The sequence below is a fragment of the Eumetopias jubatus genome, unplaced genomic scaffold (genome assembly GCF_037043125.1).
Source record: "Eumetopias jubatus isolate StellerSeaLion01/CBP00866 unplaced genomic scaffold, mEumJub1_p1.0 scaffold_6, whole genome shotgun sequence".
Lineage (NCBI taxonomy): Eukaryota > Metazoa > Chordata > Mammalia > Carnivora > Otariidae > Eumetopias > Eumetopias jubatus.
Window position 1 is genome coordinate 103,868,860 of NW_028274812.1, and position 15,588 is coordinate 103,884,447.

Consider the following 15,588-nt stretch of genomic DNA (forward strand, 5'->3'; position numbering starts at 1 on the left):
CTCTCTCTCCACTACTTTTCTTCAGATTTTTTTCCTCTTTCTTTTTTACATTCAATCTTAAGCCTCTTGTACCTGGATATGTGCCACTTTCAATAACATTTATTCAACAATATTTACTAAGTGCCGAAAGTGTCTTGGTCCTTAGGACACAGTACTGGGAAAAACAAGCAAACATCAAAGCCCCGGAGGATCTTCCATTCAGGGTTTCCTTCTCCTGGTCCCAGTCATGGTCAGAATATACTATTTGAGGGCCAGCTGCAAGCATAACTAGTGGCTGGTCACAATGTGAAAAGCTTTTACAAAGGGTAAAAAGTAGGATGTGTCACCCTAAAATGGTGTAACCATATCATTATTGTTTTGTTCCATAGCTTCTTGCAGATTTTCTGATTTTCTAACATTTCCTGTAGACTCTTTCCTGAGAGTGATCATACCCTGTTTTTTTTCCACCTGATGCTTATTAGTTTATGGCTCACTAAAAGCAAAATTGTTGGCACAGGTCAGACCCCTGAGGGCAAGGAGAGGCCCTGGAGAGAGGGCATCAGAGAGGAGAAAGGGTACTGAGAAGAATGAAGCTGGGCATCAAGGACAAATTTCTACTCCTGAATTTTGCCTGGGTTTTGTCTCCGAAAATATGACTTCTAAAGCACTGCTGTATACTTTACATAGAGTGCCAGGATATTTATACATTTTTCCTTTTTGTTTCCATTTTTTTTCCCAGCCCAGTGTAACAGCATTGTCTTTGGATTTGGGTCCAGGAATGATGAGTATATTCTTCCCTGTAGCAGTGGCTACACTGGGAACATTACAGTCAGGTGCCAGCCCTCTGGGTGGCAGATCCTCAGGGAGATGTGTGTGTACTCTCAGCTGGAAGAACTGAAGAAGGTAAAGCATCTCTGTCTTGTGTTTTAAGTTTCACTGTGGGCATCTCCCAGTGACATGGCTAGGTGGAGAATAATATATCAATTTGTTTGATTGGTCAGTGCACAGAAGTCAAGGGTATTATCAGACCCTGGAAAACATAGGCAGTGTTGGCATGAGTAGCAGAGTCTAGCTAGAAGCCAAGAGAGTCAAAAAAAAGTCAGAGTTGGTGGTTCTAGTGGGGAGGGAACTACAGAGGAATGAATCAGTGCTGAAGACGTCTATGATAGATGGTAAAACAGCAACTAAGCTGGTCTTAGAAGTCCAGAAAGCCTGGGAAACAAAGATCCAAGTAGAGGTGTGAGTCAGAAGCTGTGAACTCAGTACAAGTAAGGATGTATATATATCAGAAATCTGGGCAGGGAGTGGGTCAGCCAGAGATAAGCCGTATACAATGACTGAACTACCTTGGATTTTAAGGGTCATCTGGCTTATCAACCTGTTTTTATAGATCAGGAAATGAAAGACTAAGAGGCTAATGGTCCCTCTGGTAGCAACAGTGTTGAACTAGAAACATGGTCACTTGATTTCCAGTCCAGAACTATCACCTCTACATGATGTTTTCTTAGGAAGGTTCAAGTTCTTAAGGCAAGACAGATACAAAAATGGAAGCAGTGGTGAGGAATTTGAACTCAAGTCAGGGAAAAGAGGGACTCTGAGACCAGTTCACAGACACTGTTTTGCAAATGGATGTCCAGGTTGAGCAGAACTTCTCTCCCAGCCAGAGACCCTACTACTATAGGTGAAACTCAGAATGGTATTTCTGAGGTTTCTGAGGTTTACTGCTCCCTTTCTGAGGTTTTTCATCTGTAAACTGGGTGGCGGAGATTGGACCAGATGGCTTCTGGAGTCTATCCTTCCTCTTGCTTTCTTTGCCTCGGTTCCAGACATGGACCATAGCTGGGACTAGTGCAACCCAGGTATGAGGGCAGGCAGATCCCATGTGCTATGAGCAGAGAATACTACTGTCAGCTGAGAAGAGCAAAAAGAAAAACAAATGAGGGGCACCTGGGTGCTCAGTTGGTTAAGTGTCCAACTCCTTATTTCAGCTCAGGTCATGATCTCAGGGGCATGAGACTGAGCTCCCATCAGGCTCTCTCTCCCTCTCCCTCTGCTCCTCCCCACCCCTCTCATGCTCACACTCTTTCTAAAAAAAAAAAAAAAAAAAAGGAAAACAGATGGGATCTGGTTCCTGGGTTGACTTGTTTTGAACGGAAAGGAATATCCCTTTTTGGCTGCCTTCCAAGATAGCTCAGTGTAGTGAAAGCAGAGAGGAGCCTCAAGGAAGCAAAACTCCAAACCCAATGACAAAGTGTGGTCAGATCTCCATGTATCTTCTCATCCTACAAGGATTTCTCAGCAGAGTATAGTGGATATAACAGGACCTAGTACCAGTAGACCCTACCTTCCCACTTCCTAGCTGGATACTGTTTGGAAAGTCACCAAATCTCACTGAATATCACTTTCTGTATAATTAGGATAATAATTTATATGAAACACAAGCATTTCCTTGTTCTGTGGAACTTAACCATTTTTATTCCTAGAATTTCAGTGTGATCACAGGCAATGCCACCGAGACAGCTGTGTCATCCTTGGTGCAAAATCTTTCCGTCATGATTCAGCAAAACCCCTCAACCACAGCTGGCAATCTGGCTACAGTGGTGTCAATTCTGGACAACACCTTGTCCCTGTTACTGGAGAGCCATTTCAAGGTGTCCAATTCCACAATGGAGGTATGGTCTCTGCTTATAGGACTCCTTTTAGAGGCTCAATCTCTCAGGAGGAATGACAAAAGCCCGAGTTGAAGTCTCACTAATGGGAAAAGAATGAAGGGTTATGGAACAATCGTTGTGTGAGCCTTATTGCATCCTCCACAATGTACCAAAAACTCATGGAATCAATTATGTGAGTTCAAAGCAAGAGGGAGCCACCTCTAGGCAGGCTTAGAGGAAGGGGTGGGTGAGCATCTGCACCAAATGACACTGTTTGATACAGGTTCCCACTGTTTAATGTCTTTGTAGTTGTCTTTCCTGTGGCTAAGAGCTCCGACTTTAGTAGTGTATATTTTAAGAATTTCCTCTTTTCGACTGGGGAATTCATGATTTAGTTGGGTATTTAAAAGTTAGCTTAAATTTTATGCAAATAAAACTTGCTTAACTAAGAAATGCAAATAGGCAAAAAAAATGATATCATAATCTGGTCACCCTAGAGTAAGCCACTGCTTGCATTTTAGGTATCACCTCAGTGCCTAGAAAATGAAAAGTAGCACAAAGCAGGCACTCAATAAATATTTGTTAAATAAATGTCCTTCCAAACATTTTGGACATGTGCATTTTATATGTTAAAGTATATAATATTTTTGCAAAAGTGGATTATAGAATTACACTGTTACATATCACACAATTATACTTTAGCTATAGAAGTTGACATTATGTCAGAGATGACATTAAATATAAATAAGTTAAAACTCTGTGAATCAAAGAGAAGATGCTCAAATTTGTTTTGTTTTGTTTTTTCAAAAGCCTGACCTTGTGTTGTTTACAAGAAACCAACTAAAACAAAATGACACAGAAAGTCTAAAAATAAAATGAAGGGCACAAACAGAGCAGGCAAACAGAAACCAAAAGAAGGCAGAGGTTAGAGGGCAGTAAAAGAAGCATGCTATGGGATTCGGGGCCAGAAGCCACAGAGGGCTCACTCTGTGAGCAAGACTCGGTCAGAGTGATGATGCCTGGGGCAGAATGCCTGGGAACCAGAGCCATAGGCCAGAGACAGGGCCCTGTTGGGGAAAGCGGCATGTTTCAAGGACTTGTTTGGAAAAGGAATTTCTTAAACTAAGACTGACTCTTTTTTTTAAATTTTTTATTGTTATGTTAATCACCATACATTACATCATTAGTTTTTGATGTAGTGTTCCATGATTCATTGTTTGTGCATAACACCCAGTGCTCCACGCAGAATGTGCCCTCTTTAATACCCATCACCAGGCTAACCCATCCCCCCCACCACCCTCCCCTCTAGAACCCACAGTTTGTTTTTCAGAGTCCATTGTCTCTCATGGTTCATCTCCCCCTCCGATTCCCCCCCTTCATTCTTCCCCTCCTGCTATCTTCTTCTTCTTTCCTTTTTTCTTAACATATATTGCATTATTTGTTTCAGAGGTACAGATCTGTGATTCAACAGTCTTGCACAATTCACAGTGCTCACCATAGCACGTACTCTCCCCAATGTCTATCACCCAGCTACCCCATCCCTCCCACCCCACCCCCACTCTAGCAACCCTCAGTTTGTTTCCTGAGATTAAGAATTCCTCATGTCAGTGAGGTCATATGATACATGTCTTTCTCTGATTGACTTATTTCACTCAGCATAACACCCTCCAGTTCCATCCACATTGTTGCAAATGGCAAGATCTCATTCCTTTTGATGGCTGCATAATATTCCATTGTGTATATATACCACTTCTTCTTTATCCATTCATCTGTCGATGGACATCTTGGCTCTCTCCACAGTTTGGCTATTGTGGACATTGCTGCTATAAACATCGGGGTGCACGTACCCCTTCGGATCCCTACATTTGTATCTTTGGGGTAAATACCCAGTAGTGCAATTGCTGGATCATATGGTAGCTCTATTTTCAACTTTTTGAGGAACCTCCATACTGTTTTCCAGAGTGGCTGCACCAGCTTGCATTCCCACCAACAGTGTAGGAGGGTTCCCCTGTCTCCACATCCCTGCCAACATCTGTCATTTCCTGACTTGTTAATTTTAGCCATTCTGACTGGCATGAGGTGGTATCTCATTGAGGTTTTGATTTAGATTTCCCTGATGCTGAGCGATGTTGAGCACATTTTCATGTGTCTGTTGGCCATTTGGATGTCTTTTTTGGAAAAACATCTGTTCATGTCTTCTTCCCATTTCTTGATTGGATTGTTTGTTCTTTGGGTGTTGAGTTTGATGTTCTTTATAGATTTTGGATACTAGCCCTTTATCTGATATGTCACTTGCAAATATCTTCTCCCATTCTGTCGGTTGTCTTTTGGTTTTGTTAACTGTTTCTTTTGCTGTGCAAAAGCTTTTTATCTTGATGAAATCCCAATAGTTCATTTTTGCCCTTGCTTCCCTTGCCTTTGGCAATGTTTCTAGGAAGAAGTTGCTGCCGCTGAGGTCAAAGAGGTTGCTGCCTGTGTTCTCCTTTAGGATTTTGATGGACTCCTGTCTCACATTTAGGTCTTTCAACCATTTTGAGAAACTAAGACTGACTCTTAAAACCCACAACAGTTCCATGTTTCTCAGTCACTCGTCCAGTGTTTTAAGGATTTTTGCTTTATATCCTCTTCTCCTTTTGCTTTATATGCTCTTCTATTAATTCATAAATCCACGTGAATTTCACTTGAATGTCCATGACATGAATTTAGAACTTCTGATGTTAGTGAAACAAACATAATGTTGGAAAGCAGTTGAGAATAATGTCCCACTCTCTGAGCCTAAGCCTGAGCAGTAAGGCAGGTGTGTTTGTCATCTCTGAGGAAGGAAGTCGGCCCTGATGCAGCGCACATCACAGGATTCTTTCTCAGCTATGCTGGAACCCCAGTGTGCATAGGAATGCTCTGGGAAGATCACTCTGCAACTTATATGATTCCACTGACCCAAGTTTCTTAACCCAAAGCTTCCACCATGCAGAGTGACTAAACTGATTTTGCCAATGAGTTTGCTGTGGTCCTCATCTGGGTGAACTCTCTGGGCAATTTTGCTGACCTTAATACTAATGATTATCCCCTCCTACTGCTCTGACCTGCTTATTCAAAACACAAACTGACTTTCATCCTTGTATTTCAGGATGTCATCAGTATAGCTGACCACATCCTGAATTCAGCATCAATAACCAACTGGACAGTGTTACTGCAGGAAGAAGAGCATGCCAGCTCACGGTTACTGAAGACACTGGAAAACATCAGTAGCCTTGTACCTCCAACAGCTCTGCCTCTGAATTTTTCTAGGGAATTCATTAACTGGGAAGGTATTCCTGTGTCCCAAAGCCAACTCAAGATGGGTTACAACTATCAGACCGAAATGTTCCTCCCAAATACCTCCATTCCCATCAGAGGCCATGTGTTAATTGAGTCAGACCAATTCCGGTCGTCCCTTCCAGAAACTATTATCAGCATGACCTCATTGACCCTGGGGAATATCCTATCCATTACCAAAAATGGAAATGCTCAGGTCAATGGGCCCATGATATCCACGATTATTCAAAACTTTTCCATAAATGAGATTTTCCTGACTTTTTCTAAGATAGAGTCAAATCTGAGCCAGCCTCATTGTGTGTTTTGGGATTTCAGTGGTTTGCAGTGGAACAATGCAGGCTGCCACCTGGTGAACGAAACTCCAGACACAGTAATATGCCGATGTACTCACCTGACCTCCTTCTCTGTACTGATGTCACCCTTTGTCCCCACTACCATCATCCCTGTGGTGAAATGGATCACCTTTGTGGGACTGGGCATCTCCATTGGAAGTCTTACCTTATGCCTGATCATTGAAGCTCTATTTTGGAAGCAGGTCAAGAAAAACCAAACCTCCTACACACGTCATGTTTGCATGGTGAACATAGCCCTGTGCCTCCTGATTGCTGATGTTTGGTTTCTTGTCGCTGCCATTGGAGGCTCCACCCTAAACCTTTCCGGAGTCTGTATAGCTGCAGTGTTCTTCATGCACTTTTTCTACCTCTCCTTGTTCTTTTGGATGCTCACGCTCGGCATCCTGCTGATGTATAGGATCCTCCTCGTGTTCCATCACATGGCCATGCCTTCAATGATGGCTGTCGGCTTCTGCCTGGGCTATGGGTGCCCTCTGGTCATATCTGTCATCACGATTGCAGTCACACAGCCAAGCAATGACTACAAAAGGAAAGACGCGTGTTGGCTTAACTGGTCTGATAGGAGCAAACCCCTCTTGGCCTTTGCTGTTCCTGCACTGACTGTTGTGGCTGTGAATTTGATGGTGGTGTCCTTAGTTCTCACGAAGCTCTGGAGGCCCACTGTTGGAGAAAGACCCGGTCAGGAGAACAAGGCCACGATTGTCCGCATGGGGAAGAGCCTTCTCATCCTGACCCCTCTGCTGGGGCTCACCTGGGGCTTTGGCATAGGAACAATAGTGGACAACCGGAATCTGGCTTGGCATGTTATTTTTGCAGTACTCAATGCATTCCAGGTGAGAACAATAAGAATAACTTTTTTTTTTAGACTAACTTCTTATATCATCAGGTGACTGGAATCATTAGAGAGAACTGAGGTTGGTAACACCACTCTGGAGGCTATTGCGTCTCCCCATCTCCAACAGGCCTGTAACCAACAATGCCTGGCAACAGTGAATAGAAAATACATAAACAGAAAGCAGGATCCGTATTTTCCAGCAGTTATTCTCATACTGAGGCAGAATATGAGGATTCTTCAGGAATCCATCCAGGATTTTAAACGTTTGAGTTCATAAAGCTAATGTTAATGCCTCTTGATGCCGACCTAGTCCTCTTTCTCTTGGGCAGACCTCTGCAAAAGCACACAGGGAAAGGGAAAGAACTCAGGAGCGCTTGTTGACTCTGAATGGTGTGCAAGAAGTCTCTAGAGCACAACAGAGCAGGATCTGGCAAACTGTAGCCAGTTCTGTTTTAGTCAATAAAGTTTTATTGGAGCACAGCCATGCCCATTTGTGTAGGTATGGTCTGTGGCTGCTTTCTTTACCCTAACAAAGTTGAGCAGTTACACCTGTATGACCTGCAGAGCCTAAAACATGTCCTATCTGGCTCTTTGCAGAAAAAGTTTGCCTACACCTGCTGCAAAGCATGGGTTTTACATTCCACAATCAAAAAGTGTTCAGAGAGTAGGTTGACAAAGTAATCTTTAGGTTTCCCTGAGTCAGGAAGAGAGCCTTTAATCTTGGTTCAATGAAAGTTTGCTGATCACCTCTGCACAGTGATTCAGGGCAGGGGTGGTTAAACGTTTGAGCTGTGGAGTTAAATAGGTCTGAGCTCAAATATGTCACATTATGTACTGTGACCTCTAAAAAATTACTTAATCTCTCTTTCACTTCTCTCATCTGTTAGACAGGGATAATATTATTACCTATATCATAAAGTAAATTAAATGACATAATTTAGCTCTCAGCACAGTGCCTGGCATGTAGGAAGTGCTAATCTGTCTTCTAAAAGCATATTGGATGGAGCACTGTGTGTTATACGCAAACAATGAATCATGGAACACTACATCAAAAACTAGTGATGTAATGTATGGTGATTAACATAATAAAATAAAATTAAAAAAAATAAAAGCAGCTGGTTCTTCACCTACATCAGCACACCAGTGAACGTTTCGGTGGTAGGTACAGATGGCAAACAACGGGAGCACGTGCCTAATGGTGGCAGGTGTAGGGAGCTTCTGCCTAGAGCAGGTCCATGGTGAAATGCTGTGGGAACAGGTACCCACTGAGGGTGTTCTGACTGGGAAGAGGATCTCCAGGTCTAAGAAAGCCTCTGCCAAGAGTTCCCCAAGGGCTGGACTTGATGAGAAGGGTGCAGATATAGGTCCTCTTCTTAGGGTTGGACCTCAGTGCCCGCTGCCGTCACAGATTTACGTGCACTTAGTAAATGTTTATTTAATGCCTGCTCTAAAGAAAGACTAAGCTATAGAAGCAAATGGAAATTATTTGTTTGGCGTTTAGGATGACACAAAGGGGAAAAGAAAGCTCTGCATGCATTTAAAACCTTATTCACCCATTTATTTGTTTATACCTTCAACAAAAACATTTTTTTTTTTGAGTGCTTTCTTTGTGTTATGCCAGGCATGGTGGAGTCAGCTGGTGTCCTTGCCTTTGAGGAGTCCATAGTAGGGAGACAGGCAAGAAACCAACGTTGGGTGATAGAATAGTATTACACAGCAATGCTTTCTTCTCTGAAGAAGAAAAGACCACACAGGTGATTTATTCCTTTTTTTTTTTTTAAGGGTTTTTTCATCTTATGTTTTGGAATGCTCTTGGACAGTAAGGTAGGTGTGTTGATTTCTCTCTTCACCTCCTTCTTCTAATCCAGGCATCCAGCCCTTCCCTTTCAGTTCTAGGCTCTTACTCACATATAAGAGGTGAGACCATGGGTACTCTTGCCATCAAATTCTATAATTTTATAAAAGGCAGACTCAGTGAAAACACACTGTTGGTAGGAAAACTATATAGAACTAATCACAAACATATAATGTGCTGATAAGAAAACAATATAGAACTAATCACAACATTATAATCTAAACATTATAGAAAAAAGGGAAATTGTTTTTACTTTTCATTTTGCGACTTTAATCTATGGTTTGGCAATCATCAAAGAGCAAAAGTACTTTCCGGAGGGGTGGATTCCCTTTTGCTCTTTTATTAAATGCATGCATTTACATAGAATATGCTGAAAGACGTTTCTACTTCTACATTTCTAGAGTTTTATATAGTAAATATAAATAGCCTTTAACATTAAATAAAATCTCTAATGAAGGATGACAAATATAAGGAAAAGATGATAGAAAAAATTTATATAAACTTGTTTCATTATTTTTCCCAAGCGTTGAGCAATTCTGTTGAGAGAGGCAAAGACAGTAAGCAAACTAAGTGATAGAGACTTTGTTTTTAATAAGAAGATAAGAAGATTTTATAATTAGCACAATTGTAGCACATACACAAAACCCCTGTTTACAAAGAAGCAATTTGCTGTTCTTAATTGGACTAAATAATTCTCTCAGTGGCACTATTCACATGGTTAGGAAACTCTTTACTTCAGAGATAAATTTCAATTTAGCAATTATTGCCAATTACTATTGTCTAGAATCTGAATTACTATGGCTTTTGATACTGTTTTTTGTTTAAACCTAGATTTGTTTATAGGTAAAGCAAACAAATAAAAGAAATCTTTTTTTAGCCATACTGATGGTCTATTAAGTGCTTCCAGGAAATACCTCTATTAAGTAACAATCCCAATCTGCAGTTTTGTTCTGGATTTGTCTATTATGATTGTATATGTGCCTCTCCTCAATATTTCTTTGTTGCCTTCTAGCTGCGACAATTGCTGTTTAGCAAATTGTCTCCTTTAAGCTCTTGGAAGCAAGCGTCCAAGGTAATTATCTCCTTCTGCTATAGGTCCAATGCATGAAGTTCCGGTTTTACACTTTTCTCTGTGTGCAGTCCCACAGTCAGCCCACTTTTGTGTTACCCTACCCCCTGAACCTCTGTCACCATTTTATTTTGTCTATCTGGCGTGGTGCCCAGCACAGGGTCGCTACTTATAAAGTTGAGTGAGTGAGAAAATGACCCAGGGAACGAGTGAATGAGAAGCCACGGAAAGGGGCAAAGATGCTCAAGCATTGAGGTCTGTGCATGCTGCCGTGGGCAAAAGCCTTTGAACTGTATCATTTGCTTTAGTTGGACTTGCCTTCCAACATCTAAAGTCAGTGAGAACCTTTTCTCTGCCTGACTTTCTGGACCTCCTGTAGATTATTTTGCCTTCGCAAAAGGAAAGGGTGAAATCTTGGTTAACTTATAATATGCGAGATGTTCTCTGAGTTTTCCCCCTTCAGCTGGCATAACTGACTCAGACTCTTGCAACTTGAGCTCCTAAATCTACCAACTGAGACATTTGGATGGAGACAGAGGATTCCTGTTTCATTCTTTGCCATGAAAGTGCAGCCCGTTGAAGGAGAGTAGAGTTAGCAACAAAAGCGCCTCGTGTTCATATTTTGTATTTTCGAAGTTGATTTAGACTTCTGCCCTTCAGCAAAACACTGAAGGCCTTTCAGAAGGAGCTCTAAGGCAGAGATTTCTGGGTCTGATAAAAGTCAACTGACTTAAGTGCCTGAAAAGCTACATGGGTGTTTAGAGATTTTTACAAGGGACAATATAAACTTTTGAAATAATAATTTTTAAGAAGTGAGGAAATTAACCTTTGACCTTAAAAATTTTCTCTGGGTCTGCATTTCCTAGTACGGGGCTCTGCTGTGAATTAGGGAGCAGTGGCCCCATCACCCACAGACCTGTCCTGTTATTTCTGACTCAGTAACCGATTGGCTGAGTGATCCTAGGAGAGTCACACGGTACCATTCAGTTTTCATTTCTTTCAACTGTCGACATTAACTGTTGGACTAGTTACTCAAAGCAGAAGTTCTGACTTTCTGTGATTTGTGAGTTTATGTCTTGAAGAACTAAAATCTCTTGAACCGGAGAATGTGAAACTAATAAATCAGTCACTATGCATAAGAAAAGGAGGGAGCCACAGCCTATGTGACTGCAGTATAGAAAAACCTGTTGTTAATAAAGTGAGAAAGACACCTCCCACCCTGCCAGGAAGTGAGGGTTTTTCTCATTTGAAAACCGAAGAGAGAAAAACACCCCAAAGTAAATTAAAACAAGAACAAAAGTAAGGGTGCCCGACAGTGTTTTTTCTCTCCGTTTCTAATGTAAAGTGTTGACACTTTTCTTTACATCTTCTGGATTTGTACTCCTTTCCCCATGTCATTTTTAAATCAGATGACAAAAATGGGACTTTGTTTTCAGGTTAGGTGGCTCATTTGCGTTAAAATAAATGTATATTTGGCAAAAGAGAAGATGGGTGTTTGTAATTTTCTGAGGGAGTTTGAGTGTAAAGCAGGAAACCAAATTATAGTAGTTGAGGAAGGAGAAGGCGAGGAAGAGATACCTCAGTGGGAATGTTCCTGTCAAGAAACTTGTTGTTAGAGAAAAGAGAGTGAGGGTGGAAACCAGACACAGACTTGGGACCAGCAGCGATGGTACAGCTGAGTCACGAGGATGTGAGCAAGTCCATATGCTGGGAGGGATGAGCCAGCAAAGAGAGTCTGAGAGAGTCTGAAGACAAATGGGGGTTGGCGGGGGGAATGGCTGAGGGAAGAGGATTCCTGGAAAGGCAGATGGAGTGGCTGGACTGAAAATGGAGGGATCAGCTTCTTCCCCAGACACAGGTAGCATCAGTCTGATGGCAGATAGAGCAACGTGTGCAGATTGAGTCACTGTGTGAGACAGTTCAGACCTGGATACCTTTTTGTTTTCTTTTGTTTTAAAGTAGGAGAAAAGGCTGTCCACTAAAAGATGGGAAAATGGATGGTAAAATAGAGGTCTTAAAAGGGTAGTGAAAATTTGGGTTGTTGAATGAAAGGAATTAAAGAAGCCAACAGTGTTCTCCACAAGGACCATCCCTCAAGCCACCATGACACTGTGTGGACCTACAGTGTGGTTTCTCCCCAAATCCTCTTCCTGCTGGGGGCTCAGGGCCCCTTCCTGGCCCTTCCATTGTCCCTGGCCATGTTCTCTGTAACTCTTCATCGAGAGACAGACACTGGTGGCTCCTACTGACTCTCTCCCCAGAGAGAAGAGATTTATTTATTAATGGTTCCAATGACTCAGGTCTTGTTATTTGACCAGCAGCTTAGCCCCATGTCTGAAGAGGCTGCTTTTCCCCAGACTGTGTAGAGTCCCTGAGTGTGTTGCAATCTAAGATTCTTCTCTCCAAATGGTGCAGGATGCAGTTTTAAATGCAATGATAACGACTATAGAAATTTTCTTTAGGGTTGTAGTATTATATATTTCCTGAGTCCTGAATTCTAGAAAATCAGTTATTTTGCTTTGGAACTTTTGGACATTTCTCATTCCTGTCTCTATGATAATTTTTTTCCCCAGGGCTCAGTGTGGGGTAGCCATTTATGTATTTCAGTGAAAATCAGGAGCTATCACCGGGCTGTCCACTGCATATGACAAGAGTCTATTTCTCCTGTCTTGATTTAGCTTCCTCATGACACGGACTATGGCAGGAAATGGAAGCTAATTCTTTCCAATATTCCTAGTGTCTAGCACACGGTGGTACTCAATAGGAGATGTAAAATTAATGAATAAACCAATTAACAAGTGGACAAAGACACAATGTATCTTAAACTTCTCCCTTTCCCCATAAGTACATGTTTTTTATTTAAGTATTTTATTTCCATTAGATAATTCAGTTTTCAAAATTTGGAACTCCGTTTAGCCTCTGTTCCAGTTACTAAAAGATTATTCACAAAGGGATTTGAATGCTAAGATGAGTGAGAATAAGGCGAAGTTTTATTTGAGACCATTTTTATAGAACTATTGTTTTTTTCTCAATGGGCTCCTCTTCTAGAGATAAATGTGTGAACCAAAGAAATGTAAGCACGGACATGCAAAAAGATAATGCTTTCCTTAAAACTGCTTTCTAGTTTGTTGTTAAAAGTTGTGAGAATAAACAGGAACACAAGATTCACTTAGAAATACATTCTTAGGCATTTTAAAAAGATAAAAGCTGGAGAAAGGGTAAGAAAGGAGTACTCTAATTTCTTGAAAAGAGAATAGGGCACCACATAAGTGAAGTAAAGAATCGCTAATGACATTAAGATGTTGGGAAATGCAGAGCATGACTAAAAGAATACTACTAATGTCCGAATGACTTGTTTTTCTTTGATGCAGCAAGACTCATCAGATGTATCTGCCAAACCCAAATTCCCAAAACCTTTCAACCCATTGCAGTGCAAAGGTGAGTTAACAGTAAGCCAAATGTTAATAAAAAGTGGAAGAATGTGAATATATCGTATGAGGAAAACTGAAGGGCTACTTTTAAATTTATTTTTATTTATTTTTTATTATTTGAGAGAGCGCACAAGTGGGGGGGAGGGGCAGAGGGAGAGGGAGAAACAGACACCTCGCTGAGCAGGGAGCCTGATGCAGGACTCAGTCCCGGGACCCTGGGATCATGACCCTAAGCTGAAGGCAGACACTTGACCAACTGAACCACCCAGGCACTCCTGAAAGTCTACTGTGTTTTTTTTTTAAATTTCATTTTATTATGTTATGTTAGTTGCCATTCATTACATCATTAGTTTTTGATGTAGTGTTCCATGATTCATTGTTTGTGCATAACACCCAGTGCTCCACGCAGAACATGCCCTCTTTAATACCCATCACCAGGCTAACCCATCCCCCCACCCCCTCCCCTCTAGAACCCTCAGTTTGTTTCTCAGAGTCTGTAGTCTCTCATGTTCGTCTCTGCCTCTGATTTCCCCCCCTCCATTTTTCCCTGAAGGTCTACTGTTAAAAACCTCATGTGAGAAGTGCAGTAGAATCAGTTGGCCACGTTTCTGGAGCTCATCTGGCTGGTGCTCAGGGCTGATAGAACATGGTCGGGAAGTTGATGCTCATGGAGACCACTATTGTCCCTTTTAATTTCATCACAAATGACAGTCATTTCCTCACTTAGACATTCTATAAATCGGTGACATTGATCGTTGGGCTCATGGGGTGCAGGAGTGTGGTTAGATGAACACCAATTGTGTCTTGACTGGAGAGTCACCCTTCTTGTGTCAGCTGCTGAGCAGTGGGCATGGGCCAGGTATTTGTCCCCCAACAGACATACCCTCTCAAATGTTCTCGCCATGGGAGAAGCCACCACCTGCTATGGGTGAGAAAGCACCCTCCCCTCCACCTGTGACATGCATTGCTTTTATGCTCATGTATTGGCTGTTGTTAAAGTCAATGATACTCAGCTCCTGGAAGACTGCGATGTAAGCATTGCAAATAGTCGCCCTATGCCTGGAGGAGAAGAGTGGAGCATGGGAGGTGAGGAAGAGTCCCTGCATTACAATTCAAGCTGAAGTCATCTTTAAGTGCCGGAGTTCCATTTCATGTTAAATTATGTTAATATCTTTATTAAAGCAGGGAAATGGGCCACTCATTTTAGATTGCAAGAAAAATTATTTGACTTCCAAAATAAAGTTCAAGGTTCTGAACTTGAAAAGGCACTTCCCTCCCAAAATGTTCAGCATGCTCACCCAGAAGACATGGGTCCCGTTATCACTGTCACCAACCAGCCTGAGTGCTTTTTACAAACCTCTTAACTTTTCGGATATTTGTCCCTCATCAGTAAAATGAAAAACGAAGAGACCACGGAATTTCCTTCTAACAATAACATTTTATGATCTCAAATCTACTTTATCTCATTTCCCAGCAGTATCTGAAAGATGTGATGGTTCTCTTCTCAAATGAGAGATGTCTGACAAATGCAGGTCTCTTTGGCGTTAATGAAATACTGTCAACCAATTGCCTTCTGTAGCCTTCCCATCTTCCCAGAACTGGCCAGAGTTGTAAGAAGTTGCACAGGCTTATTTTCATTTTGGTCTCATGCTTGATTCCAACATAGAAACAATAACTCTTATCCTCTCTTTCCTCTCTTAGGCATTTATGCATTTTCTCACACTGGAGAATCCTCAAATGACATCATGCTAACTCAGTTTTTATCAACTGAATAAGGCTGCGAACCATAAAATCAAGAAAAATTTTTTGGTGCAACTTGACATTTAGAGCTAAATGTCAGTGAAAAAATTAGCTCAATCTTAAATGGAACTTTCTGATTTAGGAGTCTGGAATAAAATAAGAAGGTTTCAGCAGCTTCATCACTGCTCTTTGTATCTTCAGTTAAATGGAACAATTTATTTCCATGTGGTTTGATCCAAAGGAATTGCTTCATAAGTGTAGAAAAGTAGGTTTTATTGGAAATTGCGTCAGTGGTACCAGCTTTTCACTGCCACAAACTATGATTTCCTTTCTTATAAAATAGCATTATTCATGTGGCAT

General features: G+C 41.5%; 1 protein-coding gene across 1 annotated transcript in view; it reads left to right on the forward strand.

The window, feature by feature from the left end:
• The window catches only part of ADGRF1 (adhesion G protein-coupled receptor F1), a 35,230-nt gene extending 19,967 nt beyond the window's left edge, over positions 1 to 15,263 (forward strand). The window contains exons 8-14 of the mRNA XM_028097475.2: positions 719 to 882; positions 2,463 to 2,651; positions 5,758 to 7,131; positions 8,916 to 8,957; positions 10,001 to 10,060; positions 13,429 to 13,495; positions 15,190 to 15,263. Of these exons, the coding sequence (XP_027953276.2) occupies positions 719 to 882; positions 2,463 to 2,651; positions 5,758 to 7,131; positions 8,916 to 8,957; positions 10,001 to 10,060; positions 13,429 to 13,495; positions 15,190 to 15,263 (1,970 nt within the window). The remainder of the gene's footprint in view (positions 1 to 718; positions 883 to 2,462; positions 2,652 to 5,757; positions 7,132 to 8,915; positions 8,958 to 10,000; positions 10,061 to 13,428; positions 13,496 to 15,189) is intronic.
• The last annotated feature ends 325 nt before the right edge of the window (positions 15,264 to 15,588 follow it).